The sequence below is a fragment of the Propithecus coquereli genome, unplaced genomic scaffold (assembly GCF_000956105.1).
Source record: "Propithecus coquereli isolate 6110/MARCELLA unplaced genomic scaffold, Pcoq_1.0 Scaffold501, whole genome shotgun sequence".
Taxonomy (NCBI): Eukaryota; Metazoa; Chordata; class Mammalia; order Primates; family Indriidae; genus Propithecus; species Propithecus coquereli.
In genome coordinates this window covers 1-20,859 of record NW_012150853.1, presented here as the reverse complement: position 1 = coordinate 20,859, position 20,859 = coordinate 1, and the positions used below count along the sequence as shown (strand labels likewise).

At 62.5% G+C, this 20,859-nt stretch overlaps 1 protein-coding gene across 1 annotated transcript in view; it reads right to left on the bottom strand.

Moving 5' to 3' along the window:
* BAHCC1 (BAH domain and coiled-coil containing 1) overlaps nt 1-20,721 on the bottom strand; it is a 52,836-nt gene extending 32,115 nt beyond the window's left edge. Inside the window, exon 1 of the mRNA XM_012656368.1 lies at nt 20,544-20,721. Within this exon, the coding sequence (XP_012511822.1) occupies nt 20,544-20,721 (178 nt within the window). The remainder of the gene's footprint in view (nt 1-20,543) is intronic.
* Between the last annotated feature and the right edge of the window lie 138 nt (nt 20,722-20,859).

Here is a 20,859-nt window from a genome sequence, read left to right as displayed (position 1 = left end):
ACCTCAGGGGTGGGACAGCCATGGGCCTGGGCCAGACCACAGGCAGGGCAGCCCAGGGAGAGGACTCTAGGCTGGGAAGGGAAGCTTGGCCTCCCTGCCGGCTCCAGGGACCCCAGGGCATGCCTGTGGGGTGAGTGTGGCCACCCCCTTGGACTTGGAAGCTTTCCGCTGCCCCGCCCAGGCCCGCCCCAAGTCCCCCAGGCCCTGCCACCCCCGCAGGGAAGTGCCTCCGCCCCTTCCTCCCAGGGAGGTAGGAAGCAACTGTGTCCAAAAGTTGGTCTGGAGGAAGGATTCCTGCGGGATCCCGGCCTGAGAACCCACACCTCGGGCTCTCCCACACCACGGGCGGGGGGAAGGGGACGCAGCTCGATGCCACATGGGGCCCTCTAGCCCTCGGAAACCGGCCTGTCTCTCAGTTCGGGGTCCCTCTTGGGGTACCTCCTTATAGCTGTTTCTCTGAGCCCAAAGCCTGGGAAACAGGGAATAGGGTGGGGCCTGCAGCCAGCCTCTCCCCACCCTCGACCGCCTGGGGGCAGCTAGAGGCCTCCAGCGTCCCAGCTGTGCCTGCGGTGGGGCTACCCTCGTCTTTGCCCCTTTATTCAGAAAACAGGGAGGCTGGGTCGCTGTGTCCTTTGCATACAAATATCAGGTCTTGATGTTTTCACTGCCGTAAGTTCAAGTGGTGAAACACAAGGAAGGAAATCGAAGTTATATGCCAGACCCGCCCCCACACCGACATCGTCACCACAAGTGTCTTGGGGACCTCCTGACTGCAGATGCACACACCCTTCTCCAGTGTGGCATGGAGTCGCACGCCGCACCCCAATTCCAGGGAACGGGCGTCCCTGGTACTGAGCCCACCATGAGAGACCCTGATGTCCCCGCATGGGGATGGAGGTGGCTTCTCCCTCCTAGAAACTCTGGGTATGGTGGCAGCCGCCACCAAGCATCGCACTCGGGGGCCAGCAGGCCAGCACCTTCGGGACGGCACTGAGCAGACACGAGACCCTGCCCGCACCCCTGCCATGGGCCCTGCATGTGACTGGGCCACTGTCCCCACTCTCTGGGGGTGAATTTCTCCCCCACTATTCTGGGCTTGGCTAGAAAGCTGGAAGCAGATCCTGCAGGCCCTGCTGGGTGGGCACTGCCTGGTGGGCATGGGGAGGAGACTGCTGGCACTGTAGGGCCTCCCCCGCCCTACCCGGCTCCTAAGCACCAGGACAGAGCACCGCGCTCCGTCACCTCTGCCTCCAAGGAGTCTGACGATGGCACTGTGCCCGGCCAGCAGAGCCGTGGGCAGACCTGGCTGCCACCTCCCCAGCCCCTGCCCGCCAGCCAGCGGCCAGCCCCAGACAGAGCCAGCGCATCCACTGCCTGGGAGCTGAGTGCAGCCTGGGCCCCGGCCAGGGCCCGACCGCGTGGCCAAGGCCAGCCGGGAACTGGGCTGAAGGCCCTCTCCTCTTGGCCGAGTCCCCGTCCACCGAGTGTGGTGGTTACACCAGCCCAGGAGGACAGCACGGGGGGCTTTGACCTGGGCCCCCTTGGCTGGCGCCCCCATCCTGGCACTGACTGCACCGCACCTCCCCCGCGCGGGGCTTCACTTAGTGCCGCCACGCTCCCAGGCCACGGGCTGGCCACGAAACTGACAAGGGACTGGGGCATGACTGACCCTAAATCACTAGTCCAGGACCCATGGCCCCAAATGCCTGGGTGGGGCTTGAGCAGCTTGTCCCTGCCAAGGGTGTCCCCATCTGCATGGCGGGCATGGAGGAGGCCTGACCCTGCCACGGAGCCAGTCCAGGACCGCTCCTGTCAGCTCTCGCACGGGGACAGCGCACACATTGGGGTTTTCCTGGGAAAGGGACCGAGAAGCTGTGTGAGGTGTCAGGGGGCCTCTGAGGTGGGCTGCTGTGTACTGCGCACTGGCCCCCAGCCAGCTTCCCCGCTGCCCGGCCAGCCCAGGCCAGGGTTTGCTGCTCTGGACACGGGGCAGGCTCCGGCCCTAGCTGCAGGGCCACCTCAGCTCTGCCCAGGACACCATGGGGGCCTGGCTCAGGCGCCCGCCTGGCTGGGAAGACCATTCTGGAAGACAGCGCGCCAGGAGGGCTATTGCCACCCCCAGGAGCAGACCCACACCAGGAGGCCAGACTGACCCCATGCCCCAAGGCCCGGCCAGCCTGTACCCTGCTACTCCAGGGCTGCCCTGCAACTGGAGGGCTGGGGACCAGCCGGACAGACTGGGCTGGGACCCCGACACCCGAGAGTCCCTGTGATCACTGAGCCCAGGTCCGGCCCTAGGACCGCTGTGGGGAGGCCACGCAGGGAGGTCAGCCTTCCTCCCACCAACTGCTGGCCAGGCCTCCTGGCCAGGCGGCCCCAAGGGCTGCTGAGACCAGGAGCCCCGGGCTACTGGGGAAGCCTCCAGTCTGGAGCACCTGAGAACCGTCCCTTCCCCATGGTCTGACCAGCAGCCATGCCAGTGGCCCCCGCCAAGTGTCCCCTGAGGACCCAGCGCACCAGAGGCCGGGCCTGGGGGACTGGACGGCCAGGTGCGCACTGTGCCCACCCACCGTGGCTCTCCTGCCAGGCCACTCCGCACTGTGACACCAGGCCGAGGGCAGAGGCAGTGGGAGGATGGAAGGACCTGCGAGAGCTGGGAGGAGGAGTGGGAGCACGGAGCTGCGGCAAACGAGCATTTGTTTTCAGTTAAGTGAGCCGCTGAGACAGCATCCTCCTTTTCTGGAAACTGTGAAATGGGTTGTAAAAAAAAAAAAAAGGGCCTCACTGAGATGGCGGCAGCTCCTGAGAAGCAGCAAGTCCCTTCCCAGGCTCCCAGGCTCCCGCTGCTTCCGGAAACCCAGCTGACAGGCTGCTGGCACGGGCCTCCCCGCTCCGAGTCTGGCGGCTGCACCCGCCGCCCGTGCCAGCTCCCACCCTCCCGCTCACACCCGCTCAGACTCCCCTCTTCCCTCAGCACAGCTTCCTGACCTGCGCCTCCCCGGCGCACAGGGCCTGCCCCGGCAGGGGACACCGGCTGTCCCTTGGTCTCCCCCAGGACCCCAGGATGGCTGAGACCAGAGAGATGGGCCATGCAAAGCAGCCCTTCTGCCAGGCCGGCCCCGAGGGGCGGGGATGGGGGGGCAGGAAGGATAAACAGCCCCCCAGGCTGCGGCCACATTCCTCTCATTCCAGGAAAGGGGAGGGAGGGGACGTCCATGCCGGGCTTCCTGATGGACGCTCAGGGGAAGGCGTCGTTCAGCCTGTTGGGAGGCAAAGGTGGCAGATGACCATCTGGCTGCCCGGGGAAAGGAGCAGGGGACAGGGATGGGGAGATGAGGTGCTGGGGTGAGAGGCCACTCTGGGTCCCCCGCCACCCGGAGACCAGAAAGCCAGCCCCACACACCTGGCTGCACGTGTGGCTGGGAGTGGGTGTGAGTACGCAGGTGTGCGCAAGCTCCATCCCCACATACGGCCCAGCGATGCTTCGCCGCGGGAGCCACTAGTGGCCTGGGCCCGGGAGGATGTGGGTGCACGCTCACTCACGGGCACAGAGGCAGGGGAGGGACGTGTGTGGGCACCCACGTGTGTCTCCGGCACATGCATGCGAGTGTGAGTGTGCACACATTGGGTGTGCGTGTGTATCCAGGGTGCACGGCTTTGGACATGCACACGTTGGCCTGGACGTCGCAAAGGCCTTTGCTTGTGCGCCACATGGCGTGGGAGGGGCTGCAGGACGACCAGCTGCCCGGGTCCTACCCACCTCCTCCTCCCCTCAGGTGGGTGCACACGCGAGCCCACTGTGGAAGGGGCACCCCAGCCTCTGGTCACAAGTCTGCTCCAGCTACAGCCCAGGACCCCTGTACCCCTGTACCCCTGTACCCCTGCCCAGCCCGGCCACTCAGGTCTGAGCTGCCTCTCCTAAGGCAGGAAGTGGCCTCTGGGGCCAGCTGGCAGGCCCCATGGCTGGGCCCCACTCCGCTCTGCCATGGAGACCCAGGACCGGGCCTTCCTTAGATTTGTCACGAAGCCCCTGTCAGGCGTGGATCCCCAGGAGGAGACAGTGCGGCAGGTGCGTTCTCCAGGGCCACAGGCCGTCCAGATCTGGGTGGTCCCCGCCCTGACCGCGAGCCCACCACTACCAGCGTCTGCCTGGCAGCGTGTACTTGTGTCTCTCTGGACATGGGGCCTGCCCTGCCAAGAGGTGCCCCTTCTGCCACCACAGCCAGGAAGTGTCTGAGGGCGCCTTGGGCCCACAGGGCCACGAGACCACCCCACCCACCATCCACAGCTCCTGAGGGCGGCTGGACACGCAGAGGAGGCCGAGACGGCACTGGGCTGGGAGGGGAGGCCGAGGGGGCAGGGGGCCAGAAACAGGAGGTCGTCACCCAGGAAGCCCCTTGGCCAGCTCAGGAGAACCTTCCAGAAGGCCCTGCTGGCCAAGGCAGCATCTCTCAGGCCATAAGGGGAACACTGGCCACGGTGCTCTCCAGCCCGGCAAACGTGGAAACGGCGGGAAGCAATGATGACAGGACAGGCCCAACCACTGACGGCCCAGAACTAATAAAAGAAAAGGAAAACGGGATGTGAGTCTGGTTCTTATTAGAAGGGTAAATTTAGCCCTGTGGCTGGGGCGGGGGGTGGGGTGGCCAACGCTCCCCACGGCTGCCCTCAGTCTCCCTCCACCCGAGTCCCAGGCCAAGTGACTCAGAGTGGCTGGCGGGGCAGGGCGGGGCGGCCCCTCTGCGTCTCTGGTGCTTCACGCCTTCTCCTGTGTCTCTCACCCCTGCTCCCGGGCGGGCCGCCAGGACCCCCCCACCCCAGGACACTCCCCAGGGCCAGCGGGGCGGCGGCCGGGGCGTGGGAAGCCAACCGGCCGGTCAGCGCCACCCTCAGACCCCCGCCTCCGTGGGAGGAGCTTCCTCAGCCAAAGCAAGCGCGTCGCTGCTGCCCGCCATCCTGAAGCGGCCAGCCGCGAGGAGGTGGGCACCCCGGCTAGACACGGGACACGCACACGCGTGCACACGCCCCAGCCAGGCGCTGCCCCAGCCAGGCGCTGCCCCAGCCCGCTGGGCCCTCCGAGAACGGGAGGCTCAGCCCACTCCGCCCTCCCACACCTCGGCCCCTCGACCTCAGCCCCGTCCCTTGTGCTGACCCCAGGTGTGTCCAGTCTCGGCCGCGGCAGCCAGACCGGGACACAGCCTCCGCCTGGCCGTGCCCACCACGGGACGGACCAGACAGAACGGGCTCCACGGGAAGTCTCTGGTGCTCCCTGGCCGAGTGTCCCTGGGCGCTGGCTTAGCCGTGCTGGCCGCCAAGGGGCCCGGCCACAGCGCCTGCTGAAGGGTGATCTTCCTTCGCTCCCCAGCCGCACACGCAGGCACAACAATGGCACGGGGCATGGCGGTGCAGGCCCAGGCGGCTGGGCCTCCTGTGTGCTCCCCTGTCCTGATGGACACACACACACACACACACACACACGCACACACACACACACACACACACACACACACGCACACGTCTCCCAGCCCGGCCTGCCCGCAGGAGTGGGGTCCACAGTCCTCCCTGGCAGGCCCTGGGCTTGGCCACAGCCAGCCTGGGCCTCACGAAGGCTCTTGTGGGCACAGGGAGGCAGAGGGGGCCCCTCTCCGGCCCCCCAGGCCCCCACTCAGAGGCCACACCAAGTGCCTCCCTGGCACAGGCCCCAGGGCTGTGGGTGTCCGTGTGCCACCTCTTGGCCCAGGCCTGCTCTCCCAGCCGCCCGCACGGCCCTCCCGGCACAGGGGCGTCTCCCGGGTGCTCGGAGTCAGACGGACCCGACCTTCCTGCTCGCCAGCCTGGCTCATGAGCCCTCTGCTGCAACAACAAGACCCCCTACCTGAGCTGGGGCTGGCGGGGTCGGGGTGGAAGGCACCGTGCCTGCCTGGGGATGGGGGTCTGGAGAGTCATTCAGACGACACCCTTACGTCGGGCCCCAGGTCAGCCACAAGGCTCAGAGGCTGGGCCGGCTGGGGTGGGCACTGGGGACCTGAGGACCTGCCCTGGTGACGCCTCGCAAGCTCGGGCCGCCCCGGCACCCTGCACCCAGGTGGGAGACACTGGTCTGTCAGCCACTCTACCTGGCACCCTGAGGGCACAGGCCAGCTCACGCTCCCTTGGGCTGAGACGGACCAGGCTTGAGGGCCTGACCCCAAGACCAGGGCTGGCTCGGGCTGCAGCATCCTGGAGAGGGACAGGAGGGACACTGGGACCTCCACAGGTCACTGCAGGGATGAGAGAGTCCCCGCTGTGGTGTCACCTTTCTACCCTCATCTCCTGGCTGCTTCGGTAAGGCCGGCTCCAGCCACACTGGGACTGACTCCACGGCACCCCCTTGGGGGAATGCACAGCCCTTCCTGAACTCGACTTCTCACAACCAGCCACCTCTGAAACGCCAGCCAGGGCCCTTCCCAGCGAAGGTCCCCCTGGAATCCCGCCACTGCAGGACCCTCCGCCCAGCACCCAGCTGTGCCTCCCAGGGGCCGGGCAGGCATCCACCCAGCTGCACACGGCCAGCGCCAGGCTGGGCTCTGGGTGAAGCCAGGATCCGAGAGATGGGAGGGAGAGGAGAGGGCCAGGAAGCCGCAGACTGACTGGGGTTCCGGAGAGTGGGGGCGCTGCCAAGGTGGGGTGCCTGGGGGGCCTCCGTCCTCAAGGACCAACCGCCCGGCCTCTGGTGTTTCCGCACCCGGGGGGGCCTGTCAGGGGGAGGGCCCCGTGGGAAGGGCAGAGTGGGGGACAGACGCCCAGAGCGCCGCGACGTGCGCGCCAACGGGGCACAGGCTTTGCAAGGGAGGTAACAGGCAGGGCTGGGGATGGGAAAACGTGGGCATCTGATTAACGCAAAGTGCCACTTATTTCTCAGTAGAAATAAGGCCCCGGGCATCGGGGACACGCAGCCAGGCTGACCGGACCACAGGCGACTGGACCTTTCCTGCCCCGGAGAGAGGGAGGTGCTGAGGGCAGGCGCCACTTGCCAACCTCCCCACACCCTTCCAGACGTGCAGATGAAACGTCTTAACCCCCACAGGTGTTTCCAGAGGATACCTCAATTTTCTAAGGCAAAAACGTGACATTCCTTGGAACTCTAGCGTGAGCAGGGCGCGAGGCAGGGAGGCCAAACCCCACGCAGTGGGGAGCCAGGATGGGGCTGGAGTTGGGGCCAGACTGGGGACGGGGACCCCCGCAGGACTCGGGAAATCTGGCAGACCCCACGCCCCGGGCACCGGCTGCTGCCCTCCACCTGCCTCCACACGTCCTGACGTGGCCACGGAGCAGGCCATGACCTCGCTGAGCCTCTGCTGCCCGGGCAGGACCTGATTGCGGGGGCTGGGCTGGGCACTGACCCTGAGGTGAAGGTGGTGCCCGTGCACCCACTCCACCCTGAGAAGAAAAGGCCTTGGCCCGGGCGAGGACCCCTACTGCACAGCAAGCCGGCCAGCCAGGCTCACGGCCAGCTCTCCGCTCCAAGGGGGTCCAGGGCTGGAAGAGGTTGCCGGGGTCTGCCCTGGAGCCCGGACCAGCTCAGGGCAGGCTGGGGCAGCATCCAGGTGGGCCTGAGGGACCTGCTGACCCCACCCGGGCAGGCAGTTGGTACAGGAACAGCAGGAGAAAGAGCCGCTGAGGCCGTGGCACGATGGCCCTGCCACCCGAGCCATAGAGCACACCCTGAGCTCCATCCACACAATGAAATTCTAACCTGGCTCACTCATTAGACAGCTACTGAGTGCCTGTGACGTGCCAGAGCCACCCACCCGTGTCCCCAGCCCAGCCTGTAATCCCAGGAAGCCACTGGCAGCCTGAGTGCCCTGGCCTCCAGCACCAACCCACGCTGACCTCGTGGATGCCTCGCTCCTCCCATTGGTGGCACGTTGGAAGCAGGCTTCCCAGGTGGTGAGATGATGCTGCATCTGCCGTGGACGGCAAGGCCACGGCCAGGGGTGGAGGGACCCTGCACAGGTGCCCAGGGGCCTTGCACTTGGAGGGGCCAGCCCAGAGTGGGGGCAGCAGTGTCGCAGTGACAAGGAGATGCAGAAGAGAGAAGGCACAGGAAGAGTGGTGAGAGGGACGGGTAGGCTCGGCCTCAAGATGTCCAGGGGCCAAGCTGGACCTGGAGGGGAAGAGGCTTCAGGGAGCTTGGACCTGTTCAGCCGCTTGGAAGGAGACAGAGGATGTGAGGGGAGGACAGAGGGACAGACCCCCTCCCCCACTGCGATGTCTGCCTGGGGTGGGGGAGGCTGGAGCACAGGGAGGGCCCAGGCCTCAGGGGACCTGGCGCAGTCGGCACACGGGAGACAGTTACAGCCAGGGGAGGGGTCGAGATGGACCACTCTGGGGGGCAGCTTGACTGTCGGGGGCAGCCTCCGAGATGGCCCCCAGTGACCCGTGACCCTGGCGTCCACCCTTTGTGTAATCCCCTCCCCTTGAGTGTGGGCAGGATCGAGACTCACTTCTGTGAATAGAATGTGGCCAAGTGACAGCTGCCACCTTCCAGGTGAGGTCACACCACGACTGTGCTCTCTCTGTCTTTCTTGCTCAGGCTCTGGGCAGAGCCGCTGCCCAGCTGTGGGCTGCCCTGTGCAGAGGCCCACGTGGCAAGGAGCGGGTGTCTCCAGCCAGCAACCAGCAAGGCCCGGAGGCCTGCAACCAGAGACTGGGCTTGGAGGGGGACCCCCCACTGCTGGGCCTTGAGATGCCCTTGCCCCGGCCAACACCTTGACTGCAGCCTGCAGAGGACCCTGAGCAGAGGCCCGGATTCCCGAGCCACAGAAGTCGGGGGGGAACAGACGTTTGCTGTGTGAAGCTGCTGAGTTTGGCATCGTCTGATCCACAGCAATAGCACTACACCGGGAAAAGAGCCGGCCACGGGGGTGGGGGCTGCAGCATCTATGGGGGAGCTCAGAACAGAGCGGCCCCCCGGAAGGTAATGGAGGGCAGGGAGGGGACAGATGGGAAGACAAGTCAGAAGTCCAGACCTATGCCTGACGTCTCCCGTCCCCTGCCCTGGCCAGGAGCCCAGGGGTCACTTGAGCCTCTGACTGTGGTGTGCAGGACAGCCCTGGTCTCTGCAGGGCACGCCCTGCGCCGTGCAGTCGGCGCCTAGGGCACGGGCACCGTCCACTTGCCACGTGGGCCGCGAAGTATTTACCATCCAGTCTGCAACTCGCTACAAAGGATGGGATGGCCTCGTGGGCAGTTTCCTAACTTTCTTTGATCTTATCTGTATTCACACACATTAACGGTTTTTAAGGGTTACCCTAAAGATGCGTTACAATTTAATTTAGATTCAATTTTAGTATTAATTTAAAATAAATTATTTGGGCCGGGCGTGGTGGCTCACGCCTGTAATCCTAGCACTTTGGGAGGCCGAGGCGGGTGGATCGCTCAAGGTCAGGAGTTCGAGACCAGCCTGAGCAAGAGCGAGACCCCGTCTCTACTAAAAATACAGAGAAATTAGCTGGACAACTAAAAATATATAGAAAAAATTAGCCGGGCATGGTGGTGCATGCCTGTAGTCCCAGCTAGTTGGGAGGCTGAGGCAGGAGGATCGCTTGAGCCCAGGAGTTTGAGGTTGCTGTGAGCTAGGTTGACGCCACGGCACTCTAGCCTGGGCAACAGAGCAAGACTCTGTCTCCAAAAAAAAATTAATTAATTAATTAATTAATTAAAAGTTTATTTTTAGGGCACCCAAAGAGATGCAAAGCTCTCCAAGAGGAGACCTGCTTCCAGGGCACTGCCAGGGCAGTGGCTGCCGGCCTGAGTGGCCAGGGCACACAGCGTGGTCGGCTGGATGGGCAGCTGCCCCACTTTGCAGATCCAGCGTGACCCAGGGGACCACAGAGCTGGGCTCCCTCCCGCCACGCTACGGCCAGTCACAGGCCGGGGCATGGCCGGGGCCTTCCGTTACCCTTCTGAGTCACCCTTGGAAGCTGGTGGGGACAGCCCTGGTCCTGCCCTCACCGCGCCCTCACCTCCATCCGACCCCGCCTCCAGCCCCCAACCCTGTGCCCCCGCACACTGAATGCAAATGCTTCCTGCACCAGGGCCACCCACGGGTGCAAGGATGGGGTGGCGGAAGCTGAGCTGAAGGAGAAGAATGACCAGGGCTCCCTGTAGGGGATGGTAAGGGGCTCATCAGGAAGGACCTCCCTGAGATGTGTAGGTCGGGGGACGGGACCTGGGTCCTGCCCCAAGTCAGCTGCAGGTGTCTCCCTGGGTCTCTGCCTCTGGGAGGTTCCCGGCCGTCCCAGAGCTCAGCGGATTGACCAGTCCACGAAGGGGGCCCAGCACCCAGCTCCGCCCATGGGTCCAGAGCCTCCACGCTGCACTGCCCAGTGCTCCAGGTCCCATCGGCCATCCCCGGCCCAACAAAGAGACTCAGAACAGGGCGCATCGCCCCCGTGCCGGGCACATCAAGCCTCCACCACATGCTCGAGGGGAAGCCTCCGCCTTCACACCCAGGTCCACGCTGGCTCCCGCACAGATGCAGCAGGGTCACAGGGCCGGCCAGACTCCTAGTGCCGGCCAGACTCCCAGTGCCGGGTATGGGAGCCAGATGCCCAGGTTTCCTGTTCTGATCTCAAGGTTGCAGAACCCCTGGTTGAACACTGAGGAGAGGGGCTGGGAGTCTGAAGCATAAGGTAGGGTCCTTGGGAAGTCTGGCTGGTTCCCCCTGCCTGCCCCAGGGCAGAAGCCCCCCCCGGAGGGGCCCGGGGGGGCAACTGCCTCCTCTCCACGCCAGCGTGCTGGGGCAGGGGTGTGCACAGGCCGCCCGTGTGCCCGCCAGCTCTTGCAGGGGAGGCTCCATGCTAGGACTGCGTCCCCAGGCCCACAAAACCCTCTAGCAGGGCGCGGCCACTGGCCCATTCTAGAGGGGATGCTGCTTGCCTGGTCCCAGTGCTCGACGGGGCAAAGCAGGGGCCCCCGCATCCTGCCGCAGGCCCAGGCAGCTTTGGCCGGGCAGCTAACTAGCAAGGCCCTGCCACGGATTCCCCCAGGCCAGCCGTCCTGAGGCCAGCGAGCCACAGCCCGCAGGAGCCCGAGATCAGGAGAGACTCTCCAGGCCTGGAGGTCTGGAAACAAAACCACACAGCATGAAGGACGTGAGGTGGCGCTGCGACCTGGTGACATAAATCTCTGGTGCCACGGCCCCCCTTGCTGGCACAACCTGCCTGCCCAGGAGGTGCTCGAAGACACAGCCTGGACAGAGACGCTGGGGGGCAATGCACCCCCGCCCCCATCAGGGCTCTGCACACTCACGCAGCCAGCAGTAGCTCTCCCCAGGGTCCCCCACCCGACGGTGCTCTTTGCCTGAATGAGCTGCTGGCTTCTGCTCCCTATCACAGCTGCCCCACCCCAGGCAGAACCCCATGCGGATGGTCAGGGAGCCATAGGAACTGCCCCCCACCCCCAGCCCAGTCCCTGCCCCCGCCCTCCAGGCCCCTCCTTCACAGCTGTCGGGGGCAGGGGCCAGGTCCTCCCCACACCGGCCCCTCCACTCACGTGCACACCCCACATGGCCACATGGCCACGCAGCTCCAGACCACCCCGGGCTGTGCTGCACCCATCCCCCACTCATCTGCAGCAACCACGTGCAGCACTAATAAGGAGGGGACAGCTCCATCTGCCAATCTGTTTAGCTCTGACACCTTTCAGAGTGTAGTGCACACAGCTCAGAAGCTTCTACTGACAACTGAAGATGTTTCTGGAAAGCGAGGAGATGCTGACCTGTTTCCCAGGCAGGTGGGGACACACAGAGGGTGCCGCCAGTGTGAGTGTCCCCACGTCATGGCTCCATACGGGTTTGTAACGGAGAGACCAGAGACAGGGTCAGTTCAGACCCCGGCAGTGTCTCTTCCCTTTTCTTCCTAACTTAGTTTCCCAGAGTCGACTGTTTAGCTTCTTTCTTTTCCAGCGTGGGGTGCAACTGTAGGGGAAACACACACACAGAGCCCTCTTCGCACCCACACGTGTGCGAGTACACCCACAGAGCCCTGGCTACCCTGGCGGGAGAGAGCCCACCAACGGCTCAGCCCAGCCCTTGGCAGGACGAAGGGACAGGACACATCCCGGACCCAGGACCCTGCAGCCCCATGGGACAGGGGCTCACGCGGGGAAGAGCACCAGCCCCAAGCACGCTGGCCAGGGTGGCCAGCCGGGGGCTGCTATAAGGCCTTGTGGGACAGACCTGAGCAGCGGTCTGGGCCCCGCAGGTCACAGAGCGGGAGGGGAGATGGGCTGCAGGCCCAGGAGATCCCACTGCCCAGAAATGCTCCCATGGGGCGACACGTGGAGGGAGGGGGACGCAGACATGGGGGCATGTCCAGGGCCGGGCCAGGCCGGGGCCTGGGCACAGCTGCCACGTTCCACCTGGGCTGGACGGCAGAATTGCCTGGGGGCTCTGAGGGGATGAGACGCTGGGACCCCTGGAGCCAGTGGGGTCCAGGCACTGGTGGCTTTAGAAGCTGCGCAGGTGAGGGCCTGGCTGGGCGGCTCCAGGAGTGGCAGGGCGTGGCGAGCACAGGCTTCTGGGGGCAGCTGAGAGAGGACGTGCAGATGTGTGGAACCTTCGGGGGCAGCAGAACGGAAGGGGCGGAGAGCAGGTGTGGGAGGTGGTGGCCGGCTGGGACAGCCACGGCACCGGAGCTGACCCGAGGTGCGGGGACCGGGGCGAAGGAGGCTGCCAGGGAAGGAGTGCAGGGCAGGGGCGGGCAGGGGGAACTCAGAAAGGGCAAGGCCAAGTTCGCTGCAGCCCAGGGATGAGGACGGGTTCCAAGTGATATAGCAGCGGAGGCGGGGGGCGGGGGGGCTCACAGTGCTAGGCTGCGCTGCAGAGGGCCACTGGGGACCTGCGGCTCTGTTCTCTCGGCACACAGCCAGGAGCCAAAGGACAGAGCAGGTGGCAAGGAGTGAAGAGGGAACAGATGCAGTCCCTGCCACTGGCAGCCTGGCTCTCTTGGGGGCCGCTGGAACACAACTCCTTTAGGGCCAGTTGTGAGAGTGCAAGTGTGCACCTGAAGGCCTGCCCGGGGGTGAGCACACGTGGGCAGGTGTGCACAGCCGCGTCTGCGTATGCGGGGCACGTGTGGGCTCAGCCAGGTACAGCCGGCTAGACCGTGGTGCTGTCGCGCCCGGGCCCGCTGGGACGTCCATATCGAGGTCTGCACGTGGGCGTCTCCTCACAGGGGAACAGCGGGGCCGTGCACAGGGTCAGCAAACCCCGCAGGGACAGTGCCCGTCTGGGGCTGAGAGGTGCCCCTGCCCCACCTTGGGTTCCTTGTCTGGCCATCCCGACCCGCTCGTCTCCGCACCCCGCCCCGTCCCCCGAGTCTGCTCCCCCCACCCCATGCAGCTCCACGCCCAGCACACAGCCTGGAGGGCCCCTGCCTATGCCGGCTCTGGGATGAGGGGCTGTGGCACCCGCTGCTGGGGCCACCTACAGAAGCCACAGGAAGGCCAGGCAAGTAAGGGAACCCCACCGAGACCTGGTTCCCCGTGAGGATGACAGCAGGCCGGTTTATTTCTCATTCAATGTGGCTAAAGGTTCCCCTTTTCGGCAGGGAGCCCCCAATGTCGCCCCCTGCCTCAGGGAGACCAGCCTGTTGCTCGGAGGACTCTATCAGAAAGACACTCATGCTCTGCCGCCCTCCGTCCATTTCTGGAAATTTCCACTGGAAAACCAATCCCCTGCACCAAGGTTGGGGAAGGGGCTGCTTTGTCTTCCTTTCCGGTTCCAGGCGCACAGTGGGTCTTCCACGGATACACAAGCAGCAGCGACACAGCCAGCCAGCCTCAAGTCTTCGTATCTAGAGACGCCGGACTTTACGTTGGGGGTGCCGAGGGGAGGGGACGGGGGTAGGAACCCAACCCACCTGTTGTTCCCCCTCCTCCCCAACCCCAGATCAGAATGAAAAAAAAACAACAAAACGCCACTTCCTGGCTGATCCAATCTGGAACATAATCGTGTGGACAGCTGCAACAGGCCATGGATGCCAGCCGGCTGGCTCCCGGCCTGGGCACTGGACACGTCCCCGTCGGCCCGAGGCCCGCTCAGACCCAGCGCCCACCTCACCCCCAGGGCCTGGGTGCGCCCCCCAACTGCACCCACTGCCACCTCCAGAGCCCAGGCCCATCGTCCCCGCATCCCGCTCACAGGGCCACGGGAGGCCGTAATGTAATATACTACAACAAGCAGGGGCAGCCCACTGACAAACAGGCCTGCGTGGTCTATACACTTGTTATGCCATAAAAAACGTCAGCGGGCAGTGTCAGAGCCAGAGTGGAGCGCAGCCCCCACCCTTCCAAGGCCCCATCCTTCCCAGGCACGGCCCGGGCTGCGGTGTTATATTCTAGACGTTTCATGCTGGCGGTGACTTTGTTTTTTCCTTGCTATACCGCGTCGTCTTTGGTGAGGGGAAATGAGGTCCTGGAGGTTAATGGGGGCCAGGGAACCCCAGGGGAGTCTCCTTGGCTGGCTGCGAAGGTGGGAGCCCCGCAGAGCGAGTCACCAATTTGCCAGGCAGATGGCAAACATGCTTGCACCCTGCAGCCTATGCATGGCGGGTCTGTAAAGAGATGCACACGCACAAAAGAGGACCTCCTGGGTGGCCTCTCCAAGGGGGGCCCTGCGGAGGCCACCTCCCCTCCACGAGGCTGCTTAGAGCTGAGGGTCTCAGAACCTCTCTGGACTGGTGAGGCCCAGCCTGCCTTCCTCCAAGGGGGCCTAAGGCAGCACCTGTGTCCTGGGGAGTGGCTTCTTTTCGGAAACCCTTCATTCAGGGCACACGCTGGTCCACGGGGCAAGGGAGCTGCTGCTGTGTGAGGACGTTAGGAGGGCAGGGTGGGGCGTCACCCCAAAAGCTGTGAGGTGTTTTCTCGGGGGACTCCCTAGGCAGGGACTGGCCCTGCCGTCCGCTAGGTGGAATCCCCACATCCTTCTATGCCAGCCCTCGTTGGGGCGACCAGCCCGCTTGGAAAAGGCCACTGCAAAGGAGGGCACGTGCCGTGGGCTGAGCTCAGGAGGTCTGTCAAGAATCTCCTGCGGGACTCTGGCCACGACAGTCAGCTGCCGCGCAGGGTCCAGTGGGCGCAGGGACCTATATTCAGATATTTATGGTAGGGGGGCCCAGAGGTCTCTTCCAGGAGGAAGGGGGAACAAGGGGTAAGGACCAAGGCCTCCTCCTGCCCTGACAGCGCCAGTTCCCACTGGCACCAGCGGACTCCCTGCTCCCAGGTTCCTCCAGGAGCTGGAGGAGGGTGTTCTGGGAAGTGTAGTCTGGTCCCGTGGGAGTACAGCCCTGCCAGCATTTCTGGGGGGATTTACTTAAGGGACAGCCAAGAAACAAAAGAGAACAAAGGGGGTTACCCTGACCTAAATCCCAAGGTGAAAGTTTGAAATTCCTGGGCAGCGGCTACATTTAAATATCTGCTGCTGAAAAGCCACTGGTGCCTGCCTGGCCTCAGGTCACATCCACAGTGGTTCTTCGGATCAAGTGGTCCCGGTGCTGTCATTCGGGCGGGCGGGGAGACCTGGGAACGCCCCAGAGACAGGGAACCAATCCAAGCACCCAGGTTGAAAGAAACATTCAGTGACCCCACTCTTGTTCTCCTCTGGCCCCTGCCCCGGACACGGAGGGAGAGGTGCCCACCGGGGAGAGGGGTGCTGCCGGCCACGCCCTGGGCTCTCAGAGACCGCAGAGCATCCTGAGTGCGCGCACATTATTTATGCTCACAGCCTGCTCTGATGACATATGTAAGTTGACAGTGAACATCCTATCAACTTGCTGGAGTGTATCTTGATTGTTAAAACACACTCTTAAAGGTGTACGATCATTTATCAAATTAAAATAGCCGTGCCTTGCTGGTTCCTTTTCTGCCTTCCTGGACAAACCACCAGCCGCCTCCCTCCTTCTCCAGACTCCTGGGCGTCCTGCCCTTGCCCCCGTGCCCTGCTCCTCAGGGGATAATGTCCTTGCTGCCAGGGACCCGGCCTGAGCACCCCTCCCCACCTCACCCACGCCAGGGCAAGCCGCCCACTAATCGCCAAGAAGTGACAAACGCCAGAAGCCCCACCAATTAAATTTAAACTCATGCAAAGCTCAGTGGCTAGTAAATTATTATTTTTATTAGCTTGAACCAAGTTCCCGTAAGAGAGAAAGTCAACTTGCTCCCATGAATGGCTCTTGTATAATTTATTTAACTCTGTGCTCCTTGCCAAAGCCTGGAATATTTTTAGCTCGTTCTGTTGTTGGATTTGGCTTTTTTATGTGTGTTTCTGAGGGGTATTTTTAGCCTTCTCCATGTTATTCTAACAGCCTCCTATGCGTTTTGTCCTGTCTGTGCGGCGGCTGTTGAACCCTGTCTCACGGGGAGACGAGGGAGATTTCTAAGAATAACCGGGAAGCGTTTGGGGGTGCGCACGTTTTCCAGGGGAGACGTGCTATTTGCACAACGCCACTCTCTGCCTGGCGCACTAATTTGCCTTATTACTCACGTGACCTGGATGTTCCTATAGAAAAGGCATCATCTCCCTACAGGAATGAGCAGACGTGGTGGCAGCACCAGCCCCGCTGAGAAGAAACCCACATTCCAAAAACGGCTTCGGTGGGGCAGGCGTGGCGGGCACAGCCGCCCAGGCCCGGTCTACACGGCCGCCAGATTCCCTGCGGCAGCTTTGATGTCTAGCTCTGTCACTGCGGAGCAGGATGGGTAGTCTTCAGAAAGTAACTCTTTTCACACCTACTTAATGTTGGTAACTGTTGCAGAAACACTCCATCGTGTCAGGGAGTTAATGAGGTATTTACGAAAATGTATTTTTTTCTTTACAAAAAAATATCACATGATGAGGGAGGGGAAGCCTTTGATGGGGTCTTTTCACACTAGGAAATTATCTTTTTTCTCTCCAGAGTTGGGCTCTTTTTTGTTTGTTTTTTGGTGTTTTCCTTCTTTTTCTCCCCTCCCCTTTTTTTTGTTTTGTTTTCTTTTTTCATTTATTTTTTTTGAGATTGTCAATAGGAAGACTTTTAGCAGGAAAGAAATCTGAGTTCTCCACCAGAAGGGGCCTTGCCTTCAGCAACAACCCCAGGCACAGGGCACCTGGCTTCCCAGGCCGGGGCAATTCACACTCAAAGAAGATAAGAGAAGGGGCGGAGAGGGGAATCTGAGCAGATTACTGAAACTAAGAGGAGAACCGGCACCTCGGTAGAGATGGGGCCCCTGGTGGGGGGACGGGTGCCGGCCCAGCGGAAGCAGGAGGAGCCGGAGCGGCACTTCCATGTGGGGATTCTCTGGGCCAGGGCTGCCTCCGGATTAACCACGCTCCGCTCCGCAGAGAGGAGAGATCCCCAATCGCTCCAGGCAGTAGCGATGATGAAAATCTTGGGTTAGTTCTTGTTGATTTTCCTTTTTTTCCCCCCTAGATTTCACAGCTTTGCCTCCAGACCATCTGTATTAGAAACAAAATCTAACACTGCACTAAAAATAATGATTCCAAACATTTTAATTGCACCTTTTGGTGACAAGGTTATTGGAGCAGCAATTTACCATAAAAATCCTACAGCCCGATTATAATGCTACCAGCACTTTCATTTTTAGAAAAACAATGGAAGAAGCCCTGGAGCCCAATGTCCCCACCCGTTAGGGTCCCTCAGGCTGACGTTTTGGAAGTGGGGGTGGGGACGCAGGAGGGCAGCACAGGCCCAGGGAGGACACCCTCAGCCCAGCCTGGGGCTGTGCCAGGCCAGTCAGCTACAGGGAGCGCGGCCCACTGGGAGGAGGTAGCTCCTCAGAGCCCAAGGACTCCATCCCCATGGCTGGTCCTACTCCCGTGTTAGAGCTCGACAAACAGAAATTTTGTCCTGAGCTATTTTCTTTTCAGCAGAGCAATTGGTGGGGGGAGGTGGCAGGCTGGGTCGCTGCAGCTGTGGCCTGTGGACCGAGGCCATCCGGCAGTAAAATGGGAAGAAAGTCCACCAAACTGGCCATTGGCAAATCCACATAAAGACACACAAAAATTATTTATTTACACTTCTTTCTTTCTAAACTAGATCACACATAGACACAGAGCAAAGCAAAGTGATCTGGGGTGTAATTCCTTCTTTAAAAAAATATGCGTAGCTGAATTTTAAAAACCAATACAATATTCTGGATCTCAGCAATTTGAAAAGGCTTTCTTTCAGCTACAGATGCTTCTAGCTGGACGCCCGCGCAGCCAAGCTTCCCATCACAAACGGGCTGAACATCTTGAGTACAATAGGTCTCTGGTCCGCAGGAGGGTGGAAACTGGGCCTCTAGGAGCAGGGGACACGTGGCCCTCCAGCCCCCAAACAAGGGAGCCCTGAAGGGTCTCCAGCGCCCTCTAGAGCACCCTGCGTTGGGGAGGCCAGTAGGGTCTGGGGTCAAGCAACAGCCACGGCAGGACACAGACGAGACCAGCGCAAGTGCTCACACCTTCTGTGGCCTACACGCCAAGAACCATGTGGTCAAACTTAGAAAGAGTCAGACAAAGGTTTGTGCCACCCCGACCATGGCCACGTTCCTACCTGACTGGGTGGTACTGAGATCTGGAAATCAGGGCAGAAAGGGCAGATGGCAGCTGACCAAGACCTGGCTGGGCTGTGGGTGGGTGCCTGGGGACACAGAGGCAGCAGTAACCCGAACTGACGGGGACTCTGGCCTGGCCTCCCGGGGGATGGCCACAGCCTGCCTGTGCACAACTGTTAAAGCCTCAGTCTCAGGGGCCATCTCTGTGGTACTACTGCTGGCCGGGCTAGAGGGTCCAGTATGTTGGGGGGTGCACATGCTCCTCCCCATCCCCCAAGCTGCAGGCTCAGCCTCCCCAACCCTGGCAAGAGCCACCCACCTGCAGCCCAAGAAAGCGTGGTGGGAAAGCTGGGGAACTGCCTCTGCAGCCTCGGCTCCCCAGGTGCGCCTGAGCTGGGTGGGCAGCGGCTCCACATTCCCATGCAGGGGCAGAAGAGATACTTAATAACCACGGAGACAGCAGGGAGAGATATTTTTAAATCACCAATTGTACAGACACGCACTTTTTCTCTTTCTCTTTCCAGTTATAAAGGTAGAGAAGATAAAAGAAAGGAGGAAGGAGGAAGCACAGGAGGAGCAAAGGCCAGCGGCCGAGGCTGCAGCGGTGGCAGCGACTGGGGCAGACTGGGCGGCCAGCAGAGCCAGCCCCTCCACTCTGGGCTCAGCGGGTTTGAATCTCCTCCCGCTGCAAAAGCCGAGGGCCCGTTTGTAATTAGCAATTTTGAGTTTGTTTTTTTTTTTTTTCAAGGAAATTTACGTTTTTCTTTTTGACTGCCCTCCCTTCCTCCGACATTTTCCCTTCTAGCCGTCTGTGACATCCGTTTTAATCCACACACTAATTGTAATCCCATTAAAGCAGATAAAATTTTATTAGTATTCACAGTTCATCAAGCTAGCAATAATAACTGTTACTGCCAATTTTTTTTTTAAAACCGGCAAACATTTCTGATGTTTAGAACAAACTGTAAACAAAAGCAAGCCAACGTGCGGGAGTGACCCAGCGGGCCCTTCACTCTGCCCCACGCTCTGCCCGCAAACTCTGCCCGCACCGCCCAGTGACCTCCGGTGCGGGCCGGCTCGGTGGCTGCCCCTTCCCTGACCTCCCTCAACGTTAGTATCAAAGCCACCGTGTAGGACTGCTCTGAGGCCTGGGTCCCCTCTGCCAGGAAAGACCCTCTGGGGGTCTTTCCCAAGAGGACGGCAACCCGGCCTCCCAGCCGAGGCCAGCCTCGGGCGCCGCGCCGTCCTCCGGGGCAAACCCGCGGCGCACTCGCCTGCACCGAAATCGCGAGCGCGCCGGGCGCCAGCCCTGACCGACGGTGCCCAGAAGCTGCGCTCCCGGCCGGCTGCGAGGCCCGCGCACTCTGGCCACGCTTTGTCTGGCCTTAGCAAGATACCAGAGGCACTTGTTAAAGCAAATGCATCCCCTGCAAACCCATTCTCGCCCTGACACTTCAAGGCTTTATATAGAAACAGGATTTGCTCGTCTTACACCAGCAGTCCCTATTAACGCTCGCCCGGCGCACACCGCCCTAATCCGCCAGGCCCCGGTGCCCCGGCCCCCTCCCCCGCTGCCACAGCCGTTTTGTTTCCCCCAGAAAGCGCCTCGTTGTCCCGAACGCCTTAAGGAGCTGAATGCAGAATGCAGAAAGAGGTTTCCACGGAATTTAGATCTTCTGCAGAAAAGGGTGGGGGAGGGTGGCAAGGAGAGGAAAGGCTTTAATTTCGGCCGGCTCAGGAGCAGCCCCTCCGAGACCCCCTGGGGGGGACCGGGAAAGGCGGCTGTAAACCGCGGGATCCGGCTGTGGAGCAGGCAGGACGCGCGGCCCGCCCCGGCCGAGGCCGCCACCGGCGCCGCGGAGGGAAATGAAAGCAAAGGTTCTCCGCGCGCGGCTCCCGGAGCAGAGAGCGGGCGCCCCCCTCGACTCTCGAACGTCCCCCAGCGCCCGCCCCAGCCGGGCACTGACCTGCGTGCGAAGCCATGGGCAGCGGCGACGGGAAGTACTTTCCCGGCTGGAAGTGCGCGGGCGGCTGCGCAGCGGGCCCGGCCGGAGCGAGTCGCGCGGCGGCGGCGGCGCTGCGGTGGCCCAGGCTCCCGCGCTCCGACAGCAGATGCGGCGGCGGCGCGAAATCGCGGCCATCCATGCCGGGGCCCCGGCCCCGGTCCGCCGCCGCTTCCCCGGAGCAGCGCGGCCGGGGCCCGGGGGCGGCTCGGCGCGCGGGCGGCGCGGAGGAGGCGGCGTCTGGGGTCACCAGCGGCGGTGGCGGGGCGGTCAGCACGCC